The following is a 14991-nucleotide window of genomic DNA, read 5'->3' as shown; positions in this document are numbered from 1 at the left end:
GTGGTGTCCATTGTGTCTGGAGATTTACAGCTCTGTGTTTTTTTATTAGCACCACAAAACCACATAAAACACAATGAGCTCTGAATCTCTGAAGATCAATGGAATGAACAACAGAAGCAGGCCAACCAGCTGCTCAGTGAAGGTATCTGTAGTGATGGCCATTAACAGCAATGCACTGATTAACAGATTTGCTTTTGCTAACATCATTTTTGGCTGTTTGTAACATTCTGTGTTGGTTAATTCCAGAGTGGTGGATATTTGACTTTTTCAGCAGGCATTATTAAGATTCATTCAGTAACTTAATAAATATGTTTTCGATGATTAACTGAAATAAAATTAGAAAAAAATATTATATATATATGTATATATATATATATATATATATATATATATATATATATATATATATATATATATATATATATATATATATATATATATATGATATGATATACACACACACACATTCAATTTATGTAATTAATCTGATTATTAAAAAAATACATTGATTAATTTGTGTATTAAAAAGCTTAACATCTCTTGAATGTTCATACAGCTGATTGGTTCATAATGCTGATTTATTTAGGAACAAAACAATTCACTGTTTTTTTTTTTTTTTGAGCCAGTCATTGAATCATTCATATAACTGATTTGTTCAAAACAATAATACATTCATCAACATAACAAATTGAGTTATGAGAAGTAATAATAAAATAAAAGAGTAACAAACTTACTCTTTATAAGTCAATGAATATTCCATTCACCCACTTTTTCTTTTCAAAAACACTAATTCATTCAGGTATGAGACAAGTGATTGTCCTTATGAGTGATTCATTGGATTGTTCATTCACCCGTTAATATAAAACATTTATTTATTCAGAAATGTAACAAATTACTGTGTTTATTAGTGATTAACTGAATCATTTACTAAACCGATTAATAAATCAAAAGTACTGATTTATTTAGGAATAAAACAAGCGACTGCCATTATGAATAACTGACTGAATCATTTACGCAGCAGATTTGTTAAAAACACTGATTCATTGAGGAATTAAATAAGTGACAGTAATCAGAAGTAAAAACCAATAAATAAATAAAAAAACAATGATTTACTAAGTGAATAAATGAATCAGTTTATTTAAAAACACTGATATGTCCTCACTGTCAGGTAGCATTTTGTGTTGCTAAAACTAAAAATAAAACAAATTCAGTAAACTAAAATAACTTATGCCATAGACATTGTTAACGTTGAAATATCTCCAATCTGCAAACAGTTTGTTCTGCACAGTATCAAGTATGAGTAAGAGAATGTGCTACAGTATCAGACCTGACACTAGTTTGGCCATTCCAAAGTATTTAGGCCAACCAAAAGCAAAAGCAATTATATGTATGTGTATATATATATATATATATAAGGCAAAAGCATAAATAATGGTTTTGCACTCTTAGGGGTGTCCCAGTTTAATCACAGCAGCTGTTTTTGATTTCTCTAGCTTGGTTGGAGGGATGCATTACGAAGCCCTTGCTGATGGTGTTTACTGCAGCATTGTGTGGAGACCATAGCCCTAACACTGTACGTCAAATGGGACGAGCGTAGTGTAGTTTGCATGCTTGTGTATGACAAGGGAAGACGAGTAGTGACCGGGCTGCTGGAGAACTGCAGTCTGCTTCTCATTAGTGTGAAGAGCATCTGGGTTCTGGTCTAAAGTATCCCAATATCCTCTCATATAATCCACTCTCTCCTGCCGAAGGGATCCAGCTGTGGGTCAGTGCTAGGGGAAAGATCCGCTGAGGCCTTCAAAATCAAAAGCAGCATTTACTGCAAGGTGATTCAATCTTGTATTATGAATAGGCCTATAAGTTTTAAATATAGTTGGATGTTTTTCTGAGAATTTAACTGAGTAATACAAAGGAACTGCATGCACTTAATGCGTATTGATTGGTGTTTGCACTATTCGGCTCGTAACTCATTTATGCAAAGTGGATTAAGTGGATTAAGCTTCCAAAACAATAAATTCCAGCCGATCTATCAAATTGTCTCTCACTGCAATTCAGAGAAAGATATGAAAGAGATCCATCCAGTAACTCAACTCTTAGACATTTCACTCTCTGTCTCGCTCACTCACTCACAAACACAATTCCTGACAGGCTCCCGGGGGAAGGACTTAGATTTATGTATGTTTATTTACTTCAGCACAAGCAGTCTCCTGTGTCTCGTAGGGTTCAGCATTCCCAGAGGAAAACCAGGAATTTCTTTCAACATAAATTCAAACACCCCACCACACAATTCCAAGGAGCTCTTTATCACTTCTTCTCATCAAAGAAAGTCTATCTCGGATCTTAATTTCTGTACTTTGTCTCTAGTGTGGCCTATTTTAATTTACTTCTGTGTTTTACTCAGAATTGCATTTGTTTTCCCAGGTGTTTCGAGGGGTTTTATTTGTGTTTGTGTCCTGTTTGTAATACAAGAGATTGCTCAACTTGCTTTGGAAGATTTTTTTTAAGATGCACATATCTTTTTCACATGGGGGTTCAAGGCCATGTCCTATATTTGATGAAAGGAACACATGCATGTCCTAAATTAAACACAACTGTCGGATGGTGAGTCATACGCCGGCACAGGGAACCAAATGTCTAAGTACACAACAACCAAAATATTTGGTTGCTTGTATTATATTGTATGCAGAAGCCATCGAGTGGTCACAGTTTGGTTGTCTTTAATGTAATAAACTTTTTCCGTTTCCTGACCAGTTTGGTCAGTTTTTTTAAACAACTGATACAAACATTATTTTGTGCATTATTAAATATAAGACATAGACAAACATTTTTACTTTCACATTTTTGCAAATAGGTAAACTGATAAAAATGGCAGCCTAATGTGAAGAATCTTTACTCTTTGTCTTTCGCCACTTCTTCTATTAAGTGTCCCATAATAGGAATACTGATTCTGAATGATTTGGGAACACCGCATGGCTTTACGAGCTCTGTGTGTTTGTTCTGAACCCAACGGAGAACAAATCTATTGAGGTTGAAGGAGTTCATGCATGTCACATTTGTGGTGCGCTAATGTGTTTTCTGGGGTGGAATCGGGCAATCAGTCATTTACTGTACAACAGAGATCCTCTTCTTTTAGACATATTGCTATTTTCTTTCACTGAAGATAGTTTAGACACAGAATTTACGTTGGCCTCTGCAAATGTTTTGAGTGAAATAATCCTCTTTTCTCTTTTTTTTCAGTGTTATGACATAGAACGTATTAGTGTATATTTCATACAGATAGTAGAAAGCACATTAGGATTTGGCATTGAACTTGATCCTTCACATCTATTTACAACTAACTGCAATTTTTCATTCTTGAGATCTCCCTCCATCCAATCAGTAATTGATGAACAGAATCAAGTCCCCACCCTACTTTTTTCTTTCTTTTTGAAGAATCTGTCTCTACTTCTGTTACAATGTAACTTTAAGTTGCTCTTTTTGCAGGTTACGTTGTTATGACTGTAGGTGACAGCAAGTGACTGTCCTTAGGAGTGATTAATTGTATAACTCACTGAAAGGTTCTACCTGTCATAATATCTTATGTGTATAACATACAGGGTTTTATTTTTTATTTTTTACATATTACTCAATGTGCTGATCCTGAATAATGCCAGAAACCCAGAGTTGGCAGTAATTCAAAGTGCGTAGGTTAGCACAGGTTAGTGGACTTAAAAGCCCTGGAGGCTTTACATTAACTAGAACATCAGTGCAACTCAACACTATTACCTACTCGAACAGGGGCTCATAACTAGGCTTGTCAAAAACTGTAATTAAGCACTTTATCCACATGCATGCAAATGAATGTATCCACGACCTCTGCTGCTCTTGCCCGGCATTTGCCCCGCAATGTTAAAACTATTCATGAGGGTGTAGCACCCAGTTCGGCCAGCAAACAGAGCAACTCATGATATACAGAACTTGTCTGTGAATCATAGATGTATGCCAGAAGTTTGTAAAAGACACGCTCTGTGTTTGAATCTTACTAATCTAAACTTGTTTTACATATTAACACTGGAGAAACGGAGACCCTGGGGTTGAGGAACTAACCAATGAGCATCTCTCATCACTGAAGTCCACTTACAGCATAAATCTGTTAGAAAACCCTATGGAACACGGGAAAGAATTGATTAATGAGTCATTGTGCTCAGTTACTTTTCCTTTGCTTTTAAGTGACTGTTACAAGCAGCATTCCAGGATGTAATTACTGTACACACAACATACACACAGCATAGCATTAGATGTCTGTGAGGCGATTACTTACACAAAAAATACTTCCACACACCCCTCTGCCAACGATATACACATTTCCAGTAAACTGATCTCTGAGGAATAGATGACTAACTTCAGAATAATGATCATATTTTTTGATTACCCGTATTTTTCGGACTATAAGTCGCACCTGAGTATAAGTCGCATCAGTCCAAAAATACGTCATGATGAGGAAAAAAACATATATAAGTCGCACCGGACTATAAGTCCCATTTATTTAGAACCAAGAACCAAGAGAAAACATTACCGTCTACAGCCGCGAGAGGGCGCTCTATGTGTTCAGTGTAGACTACAGGAGCACTGAGCAGCATCTCTGACAGTATCTCTGAGAGTAATGTTTTCTCTTGGTTCATGTCTCTTAGTTCATTTCTCTTGGTTCATGTCAAATTAATTTTGATAAGCCGCACCTGACAATAAGTCGCAGGACCAGCCAAACTATGAAAAAAAGTGTGACTTATAGTGCGGAAAATACAGTATTAATATTTAGGTTTTTGATTATGAGAGGGCACAAAAAATCATGTCTTTATACTTCGATATATTCTTTTGGAATATATAAGAAATATTATATAATTTATATGGAATTAATATAATAATATTCCATTATAATAAATGTTTCCACAATTATAATTAAATAATTATCTCAGAATTCTATCTTTTCCCCCAGAACTGATATCTCACAATTCAGAGAAAAAAAAAGGCACAAATGCAGACTTTCAGTTCTCAGGAAAAAAAGTCTGAATTGTGAGATGAATTTAGAATTCAGAGAGAGAGAGAGAAAAAATCAGAATTGTAAGCTTTTTTGTTCTTCTTTTCTGTAGTGGAAACCACAGAACTACAGCTCTCATAGGGTAACCACCTGCTATAAAAGAAACAGTAGTTCTTTGACAGATTTAAACCAGTTTCAGAGGTCAAAAAGGCAAAGCACTAACAGTTTGTGGAAAAAGAAAAGACTTGGCCAAGGAAACATCAGGACTAGCACCAAACAAGTGCATAATAAAACAAAAAAGTACTTCTGTTAGTTGCTTAACAGTAACATGAAGGACAGCTTATCATTCTTTAAAAGATAAAGAAAGCCTGCTATCAGGGAGTAGAGACGGTCTTTATACTGGCTCAGGGTTGTGTTTATGTGTCAAGTGTGTTTAGGTTTAAAGGGCAAATATATCGAGGGAGAGTGAGAATATCATTGTGATGTATCAACAGCGAGTGTATGTGTGTGGTCAGAATTAAAGCCAGAAAGAGACATACATTTGGTTGGTTCTTTTAGACTATTTCAAATTATGAAAATTACAAATACATCAATTAACTGATATCAAATTACGTGCGGTTTAATGTTTCATATTGAATATGACACTATAGGACAGTATTTCAGTTATTAGATGTAAGTCAGTGCAGTAATGGTTACGGACCGTCATACTGTCTTTAAAGTGCATGAAACAGCCCCGTGCTGATTATTTCGGTATACTGACATTGGAGCCTGAACATATGATACATTGGCCACTATCTCTGTGGATGAGCGTCACACCATACATGGCTCTGGACCTATCAGTGTGGCTTATAGTCAAATTCAGGTTAAAGGTCGAGTCAGAACATGTGTGGGCTTCGTCTGCCCTCTGGTGGACGTGAAGAGAGGTATGAAACAGCATTTCATAGATACTGTAAAAACACACACACACACACACACACACACACACACACACACACACACACACACACACACATCCTACTTTTGCATGACCATACCATCAATAACATTTAACAGCAGCTGCAATTCATCATAATTGCACAAAAGCAGCAGCATAAAATGTTAAGGTAGAAAATGTGAGAAATGTTTTTTTAACTGCACGATACTAAAATATGTAATTCACTTCACACTTTTTCTCCATTTTTATTTTTTATATTTTAGTTAAGATTTTGACAGTAATTCAAAAGTAATACAAGTGTTTAACAAAACCTTTGCTTTTCTAACTGCAAAAACATACAAAATAGTGGGTAAATCATCTTTAACAACATATACTGTAACAAGCCGTTTTAAATACAGTGTACATCTATATTCATGCCTTTTTTGAATCTTAAATGTGTATTTTGAAAGCAGGGGTTGGTCTGGGAGCATGACACACCCCTGCCCTGTGCAGCGTGTAGGGGTCAGTAAATGAGCATTCAATATTATCTACCCAAGGTTGTTTGCAGCACAATCCATAACATAGAGAGACTGTGATACTGCCATAGTGTGCATGATATCGGTCTGAAGATTGTTTGGTGCATAAAACAAACACAGTCTCTGAGATTTCCAGATGTGTTTTGAGGATGAAGGAGTTCCTGGTCACTTTCACCGCTTCTCCAGTTTCTTAAACTTGGCCTCTGAGAGTAAACACACAAACAGGAGTAATTGCACAAGTGAAATACAAAAAAAAAACTGAGTGATTCAGTTACACATTTCCATGTTATATTAATCTTACAAAATGAGATCACCGTTATAACAAAAGAGGAACCCTAGCATCAATTTTGCTCTTATAGCGCCACCTAACGTCCATTTAATCAACTGTTCAGTGATTGATTCGAGCGTATTTCATTTACAATAGGTCCAGTCTATGCATTTCTTGATATCTTACACATAATAAGAATATTGCTATAAATGTCTAAAGCTCTACATATAAACAAACGAATTAATTAAATTATAAAGCCAAAACTTGAAATATCATAAACTGGTTCTGAATGATGGTCAATTTATTTATAATGATTTTAAAAATACAGGAAGTTATTTGCTATTAAGATTTGTAATTCATAAGTTATTTGATTTCAGTTGAGCTGCAAAAGTAAAATGATAATCAAAGTAGTTTAATATTGTCTGCAATAATCCAAACACCAGTGGAAAAATCGTTCTGGGTTTTTGTCAAAGGAAACAGGATGATGCAAACTTTTGGTTGGCCTATAAAAGTACACCATCACTGTTTCATCACAACTCCCCTTTGTTTTCTGTACAGTGTGTTTTGGGTAGGTTCAGTCAAAATTATTCATAGTCCAGGCAAACCTAATGGTGTCCTTCATCAATTTCAATCAAATTAAATATAAAACATCTAAAAGCAAATAAGAAAACAGTAAAAATAGCTCCCAGTATTTTTCACAGAGTTCTTTGAACTCACCTAGTTTCTTTGAATATGTGTCTAGTTTATAAGCAGCCTGTTCCAGAGCCGTAACCTGCTCTTCGATCTGGTTAATCTGATCCAGATAAGGCTGCAAACTGGCATCTAGAGCAAAAAATATAGCACATAATTAAAGCAATCAGTATAAGCAAGTCACAAAAATAAAAATATGCAATGATAACAGTAATGTTAATAAACCCAAGTGTACACTGTGATAAGACAATCTGGCTGAAGAAAAAAGCTTAATGTCATTTTAACAACATACACTGGTTGATTTATATATTGCTACCATGTTTCTCACATTTCTGATTAAGATCTTGTAGATTGCGGCTGATGTTGATGGATATGTCCTTCATCTCCATGTACTTCAGACTGGTGAGTTTGTTCATGCTCTCTAGAAGCTTGTAGTCCTCACAGGTTGCTGAGCAAACAAAACAAATATTACACACAAAGTTGCATATAAATTGAAAGAGAGAGAGACATATATTCATGGTTCTTCTATTATCATTACCGGTGAGCTCTCCCTGTAAGAAAACTGCCATTTTGTCAAACATGTCTCTGCAGAGCTCATTGATATCAGGTTGAGCGGGTTCAGTGGCCTCCTCTGCCGTCTCCACTCCTCCGTCATCTGTTGCAGACAGAAGAGACCTTTAGTGTTGCGAAAAAACTAGCAAGCTGCCTACCTAGGCAGAATTGTTAAGCTCTAAATGTATTTGATGCCCAGAGTGCAATCTAGGTAGACAGCTTACTGGGTTTTAAGACAGACACACAGTCTAGAAACAAATGTAAACAAAAGCATCATTCTCTTTGGAAACAGAACAAGTCAAGCACCGAAAACCGGTTACATTAGCTCAAAAATAAGCGACAAACACAACCTGACATTGCAACAGCTGCACTGAGAGAATCTCTACTAACGTTACAGATGAAGTTGCAGTGACTTGCACACAGGCTGGTTTATTTACAAAAGCTGCTTACTGTTATTACTGGGTCTTTTGGCTTTTGGGTTCTCTGTCGCATCGTATGCGGGCTCGTCTCTCCGGTGCTCGGGCTCGGCTGTGAGCTTGAGGTCGGTCGGAGGAGCGGGTGTTGTGCAGATGTTGTCCATCACTGCGGCCTCCTCCCCCTTAGCTGCCATCTTCAGCTTACATGGTCACATGACCAGAGCCAGTTTCACGTGACTCCTCGTTTCCGTCTTTCCCCCCCATTGACTGTATAAAGAATGAAAACAGCTTTTTTCTCATGAAGTGAAATTAAACCGATTTTTTTTTTTATCTGTTGAAGCGAAACTGATATAAGACGATTTATTTATGAAGCGTTACGAGAACATGTGAAAACTATTACAAAGTAACCAGATTTGTTACTCTTACTTCTTTTGTATGTAATATTATTTTGACATGCATATCAGCTCCTTAATACAGAATGTGAAATCTAAAGGTGTATCATTAATTAATTATAGGTCAAAAAACACATTTGTTTGATATACAGATATGGGTGGGGCTGCGTGAAAACTCTGCCAATTTAAAAAGAGTGAAGCAAAGAACAATGAGCTTCTGTGATATGTATTTTCTGCCGAGTGCATTTCAAAATAATGATTCATTCGAAATTGGATATATATATATATATATATATATATATATATATATATATATATATATATATATATATATATATATATATATATTCGTGTATTTATACATAATACATATACACACTACACATATATTATGTAAACGAAAAAATTATTTTGGATGAAATTAATCATGACTTTTTTTTATTTTTAATCAAAATAATTTTTATATATTTTATAATGGTGACAGACTATACATTGTACTGTCGAGATAATTAATTTCACATTACATTAAATTCGCTAAAAATTCAAACCCACTCAAAATTGAAATATTTTACCTTTATTTTGAAAAGTATTTCCGTCCACACCCACTTAGCGAGGCATTGGAGTCGCGTGCTTCACAGGCCTGGCGTGGCCCTCTCTCAGCCCGCTGCCCTCTGCCTGTGACGGGAATCCATCGTGACAGGATACCAGCAGCACCTCCGACTGTAAACATGGCGGCGTGCACAGCCGGATGCCTGTGCTATGTGCCCCCTTACTGAAGCCCGGATCATCGACACACTTCCATGATGGAGACCGAGGAGGAGCAGCACATGACCACGCTGTTATGCATGGGCTTCCCAGACCCGGTGGCCATCCGGAAAGCACTGCGCCTAGCCAAAAACGACATCAACGAAGCTGTCGCGCTGCTCACCAACGAAAGCCCGGGACTCGGATACGGCTACGAGCCGATGGAAAGCGGCCCTTCCCCGGGCTCCGGCCTCAGCGGAGACGGCGAGAGCAGCGGGCGCACGGGCACCGGAGGGTTCGATCCTCCGCCTGCGTATCACGATGTCGTGGAAAGTGAGGTATGATTATGAAACGCATGCATTTGTGATCATTCGTTCGGATGCTTGAGGCGGAACACCGGGGCTGTCAAAAACCGGAGGGAAAGGCGCGCGCACGCCTTTATCGCCCCTGCATAAGCATGCATTACCTGTTGTGCATGCAACAACTGACAAGGATGTCAAGATATTTTCTCTTATCGTTGCATTCTTCATGCATGCATTAGCAGGTTACGAACAAATTCAGCAGAGAGGCATTCATTCACATGGCAGCAGAAGTTGTAGGATCTTGGGGGATGGGTGTAGATTGCATTTAAACGAGTGACTTTGTTAGACTATAACGTTACTATGTTATTATTTTGCGCGTTGAAAGGGAAGCATTCAGCCAATGGAGTGTTTTACCTCCTGATCAAATATTAAACTGATGTCTTGCTGTTGAGTAATAGGAGGAAACGTGTGGCTGATGATTTACATGTAAGGTTGTAGGACCATTAAGTGTCATTAGACTCCAGCATGTTATCTGTTATGTTACCTCTGCAGTGAATCCAATATTGACCAGTCAGACTGATGAGAAGCTGAATAAGAATTCACTTTTGTGTATTTGGAGTCTGCATTCCCACAGCTTTTGAATTATTATTTGTCTGGATCTGGATGTGAGGTTTCTGCGGGTCTTGTTTCTTCCTTCCACAAAGGTCTTGAATTGATCCAGGAATTTTTAAAATGCTACCATTAAATGTTGCATGTTCTGCAAATAATGAATATTACCCCTCAGTATGTTTTTCCTAACACAAATATCTAAATATCTTGAAATTGAGGATTTTTTGGGGCATTTTCTGACACAGGGTTCGTATACATTCGTGAAAAACATGGAAAAGTCATGGATTTTCAAATTGGCAATTTCCAGGCCTGGAAACGGTTTTTAAAAATGTACACGTTTTTGGAAAAGTCATGGAAGTTTATTTCATGAATCTCTGTTCAATAAAATATCTTTTTTTATTCAGGTCCTGAATTTCGGTGTGAGTTTTACTCATTCCCGCAGGTTTCGCGTTTACAATGCGGGAAATTCCTTTTTTTTTTTTTTTTTAATGTAGCATGTAGGTTCGATGTAAATAATCTTTTACATTTTTTTTAAAGGGGGGGTGAAATGCTCGTTTTCACTCAATATCCTGTTAATCTTGAGTACCTATAGAGTAGTACTGCATCCTTCATAACTCCAAAAAGTCTTTAGTTTTATTATATTCATAAGAGAAAGATAGTCTGTACCGATTTTTCCCAGAAAAACACGAGTGCCTGGAGGCGTGACGTGTGGGCGGAGCTAAAGAATCACGAGCGCCAGTAGGCTTTTGAGTTGAGCACGTCTGGAAGCTGTAACACTGTGAGGACAAAACCAACCAAAACAAACCACGGCTAACAGTCAGATTCAGTGTATATTTATGATCCAGAATCAGATCCAGAGGCTGAAATTGAACAAGAGCAGCATCAGCAATCAGTCTCTATGTGGTATGTACTGAAACTATATATTTGCTTAGCGGTTTTGGAAAATGACTAAGTTCCACTTTCTTTGTCGTCTTTTTTTTTTTCTTTTAAGCTGTAGATGTGGAAAGTGCAGTTTGATGACAACATCGCATGTTGTTTACTTGATGTGCTTACTCGCCGATAGCTAAGTTAATAACACAGAGATATTTGAAGCAGTTTTACTCACCGCCTGCGGTTCCAACACACGATCGTGACCCTTTTTCGTTGGGACTGCATTATCCTTAAGAAATAAGCGATGTGCAAATCCGTCGTCAAACTGGACCTTGTTGTAAAACAAGCATCTTCGAAATGCAGGGGAACAAACACAAACACTTGCACAACTCCGTTGATGCTCTGTAAAAATAAACTCCATCCACTGGTCCCTTAATGCTGTTTCTCTTTTGGTAATCTGTGCAGGGTTGTCTTGCCCTGGCAACCAAAAACACACTTCTTTTGTGACATTTCGCGTCGCTCTGATTAGTGAAGTGTGTTGTGCTCTCAGTGCTCTGCTATACGGGAGCGCGCGCTCTTCTTTTTCTCTAGTAAAGAGCGCGCACTCTTCCGGCAGAAGTGTCCTCAGGACCCATAAAAGGAAATTCCGCTCCATCTAACGTCACACAGAGCCATACTCGAAAAAAAACTTTCCGAAACTTGTGACAAACCGGAAGGAGTATTTTTGGAACAGAAATACTCCTTCAAACATACAACTTAATTTTTGAAACTTTGTCCATGTTTAGCATGGGAATCCAACTCTTTAACAGTGTAAAAAACTCAGTATGCATGAAATAGCATTTCACCCCCCCTTTAAACCATTTGGTAGTTGCGTGCTCCACAATGGTTTTTCTGTGCACACATATAAAGCAAAAATGTATTGGTAAAAATGTCTATGAACCATGAATTTAACCAGATTTATGTTTAAAACGAGCAAATATTGAATTTATGAAAACTTGTTTTCCCTATGAAATAAGCAGATTTTTCAGAGCCCATTGGCATACACTTTACAATAAGGTTCGTTAGTTAACATTAGTTGAATCATTCCACGAAACCGGTAAGATTTGGACTTACACATGTTTAGATTTTTTACCCCAAAATATTACTTTTCAGGACACCCTACAGCATTAATGACATACTTAACTTCCTGAAAAACATATTTTCTCACCTCAGGCATCGAATCCCTATTATTATTGGTCATTATTTTAAGATATGGGCACTATCAATCTTCAACCCTGTTATGGACACTGTAGGAGCTTTCTGAATATGATAATAAATAATTCAATATTTGCAAATGTAAAAGTTACATAAATTCAGTATTCTTATAATTTCTCTGAACATTTCATACTAAGTTCAACAAACAGTAAATTACTTTTTCATAAACTTACAAATTTAGGTGTGACGTTGTTGAGACTAGGGTAACAGGGTTGAAGAGACAAATACAGCTTGACATATAAATAGTTGTTTTTTTACAAAAACGTACCATAAGATTTTCTATAAACACTGTATTTCATTATTTGACCAAGGAAGACGACATATATAAATTGCAATTGAAAAGTTTTCTAAACCTCACTGCAGGAAAAACAACAATAACATAGTATACATTAGAAGATTATAAACTGACCGAATAGGTCACCAAAATAAAACTTGTGTGGCATTCAATATATGGCCCACACCTCTCTCAAGATCTCCACATGGAGAAGCACATGGTTTTCCACCAACATTCAACACCCCTGTACACTGCATCCAGAAATCATTCACAGCGTTTCACTTTTTCCACATTTTGTTATATTACAACCTTGTTCCAAAATGGATTAAATTATTTTCTACAGAATTCTAAAAACAATACCCCATAATGACAGTGTGAAAGAAGTTTGTTTGAAATCTTTAATTTATTTTAAAAAATTAAGAAAAAAATAATAAATAGATAAAATGTACGTCATGTTTTTATACCTTATTAAAGGAGACATTTAAATTAATACAAAAAGATAAAAAAAAAAATAGATTTTGGTGACCCAATAGATAAAATACTTCTAAAAAGGTCAGAGGGACTCAAATCGTACTGGTTTCGTGGAATGACTCAGTTAACTACTTTAGTTAACATGAAATTAGAATGAACAATACAGCATTTATTAATCTTAGTGTTACTAATTCATTATTAAAATCAAAAGTTGTGCTTGTTAACATTAGTTAATGCACTATGAATTAACATGAACTAACAGTGAACAACTGTATTTTCATTAGCATTAACAAGGATGAAAAAAATACTGTATGTATTGTTCATTGATCATTCATTTTAGTTAATACATGAACTAAAATTAATTGAACCTCATTGTAAAGTGTTATTTATATACCCATATTTGTTTTAGTTTTAATCAAACTCTCTTTATTTTAATCAACCTCTAATAAAACAAGCCTCTGTACATTGTATTTTATTTTATGTAATTTTGCTTTAGACATTTGCACCGGAAAAAAACAAGACAAAATGCTGAGGAAGACCAAGGTTTTTATTTATTTATTTATTTATTGGCGGTGTGATCAGAAGGTACAGAAAAAGTTATTTTTGTATTCTAGAGAATGGGAACAACATAAGGTTTTATTTTTTTCTCCTAGTTCCGCCTTGCTAATAAAAATAGTAATAGTGCCCATATCTTAAAATAATGACCTATAATAATAGGAATTAAAAAGTAATGGTGATCTTTTGGAAGTTGTGTTTTCAGATGCTGAAACTTTGCTAATAAAATACATTTACATTTAGAGACCATATTGACTCAGTTATCTTTACTTGGTCTTAAAAACTCATAGAACCTACAGAAACCCTGGGATAATCAGTACTAGTTATGTGTAAAGTCTGATATACTGCCCAACTGTTGTAGTGTTTATTTCACACTTCTTTGAGCTGTTGGTCAACCGCGGTCACAGCTGACATCTAAGTGCTGTGATTTTAAGTGTCTATGAGGGTCAGTGCAGTTCATAGACGTTGGAACAGGGGGGGCTGGGGGGGCGGCTGCCCCCCTCGCCCTTTCCCCAACCCTATATATATATATGTGTGTGTATATATATGTGTGTGTGTATATATATATATATATATATATATATATATATATATATATATGTGTGTGTGTGTATATATATATATATATATATGTGTGTGTGTGTGTATATATATATATATATATATGTGTGTGTGTGTGTGTGTGTATATATATATATATATATATATGTTAGGGCTGCAACTAACGATTATTTTGATAATCGATTAATCTGTCGATTATTTTTACGATTAATCGATTAATCGGTTTATGTACTTATATTTTAGTTTTTTCCATTTTTCCCCCAAGTAAATTATTAATAAAGGGTCTTTATCATTCAGCATAGATTTTTAAGAGATTTTAACCATTTTGCATTGTCATATCCTCATCAAAAATATACCTGGAGTTGTTTATTATGTTAGTAATCATTTGTCGAACTCTTCTGCAATCAAAACACTGATCCATACTCTAGCAAAATTCACAAGGAGATTTCAAATATTGTTTTCACCATGGCAGTCCTTAGAGCTCCTAAAGTAGTTTAACATCCCAAACAAAGCTTAAGGAATCTTTGAGAACCTATTTTCACGAAGTATAAGGATAAAACAGAATAAAAT

The 14991-nt window shown here is 35.9% G+C and overlaps 2 protein-coding genes across 3 annotated transcripts in view; one reads left to right on the top strand and one right to left on the bottom strand.

The window, feature by feature from the left end:
• Positions 1-6173: 6173 nt before the first annotated feature.
• Positions 6174-8652, bottom strand: LOC113063288 (biogenesis of lysosome-related organelles complex-1 subunit 2-like). The gene is made up of 5 exons (XM_026233564.1): positions 8424-8652; positions 7960-8076; positions 7750-7869; positions 7449-7553; positions 6174-6666 (listed from the first exon to the last, which is right to left on the bottom strand). The coding sequence occupies exons 1-5, from the start codon at positions 8581-8583 to the stop codon at positions 6635-6637; spliced, it is 534 nt and encodes a 177-aa protein (XP_026089349.1). The 5' UTR covers positions 8584-8652; the 3' UTR covers positions 6174-6634.
• Positions 8653-9378: 726 nt separating this feature from the next.
• The window catches only part of LOC113063286 (ubiquitin carboxyl-terminal hydrolase 24-like), a 61536-nt gene continuing 55923 nt past the window's right edge, over positions 9379-14991 (top strand). The window contains exon 1 of one of the 2 annotated variants that reach the window (XM_026233561.1): positions 9379-9863. In XM_026233561.1, the coding sequence (XP_026089346.1) occupies positions 9582-9863 (282 nt within the window). In that variant the 5' untranslated portion in view covers positions 9379-9581. The remainder of the gene's footprint in view (positions 9864-14991) is intronic. The other variant, XM_026233560.1, reaches the window with a different exon arrangement.

The sequence above is a fragment of the Carassius auratus genome, chromosome 45 (assembly GCF_003368295.1).
Source record: "Carassius auratus strain Wakin chromosome 45, ASM336829v1, whole genome shotgun sequence".
NCBI classification, from domain to species: Eukaryota; Metazoa; Chordata; class Actinopteri; order Cypriniformes; family Cyprinidae; genus Carassius; species Carassius auratus.
The sequence above is the reverse complement of the archived record's forward strand: the minus strand, read 5'-3'. Positions and strand labels throughout refer to the sequence as shown.

Bases quoted from the DNA above. Each gene is read 5' to 3' on its own strand.
- LOC113063288 (XM_026233564.1), bottom strand. From the start codon at position 8,583: ATGGCAGCTAAGGGGGAGGAGGCCGCAGTGATGGACAACATCTGCACA. The intron at 8,077-8,423 runs GTAAGCAGCTTT...TGTCTGCAACAG, and splicing joins CAAAAGACCCAGTAATAACA to ATGACGGAGGAGTGGAGACG. The intron at 7,554-7,749 runs GTGAGAAACATG...TTTTTGCTCTAG, and splicing joins ACAAGATCTTAATCAGAAAT to ATGCCAGTTTGCAGCCTTAT.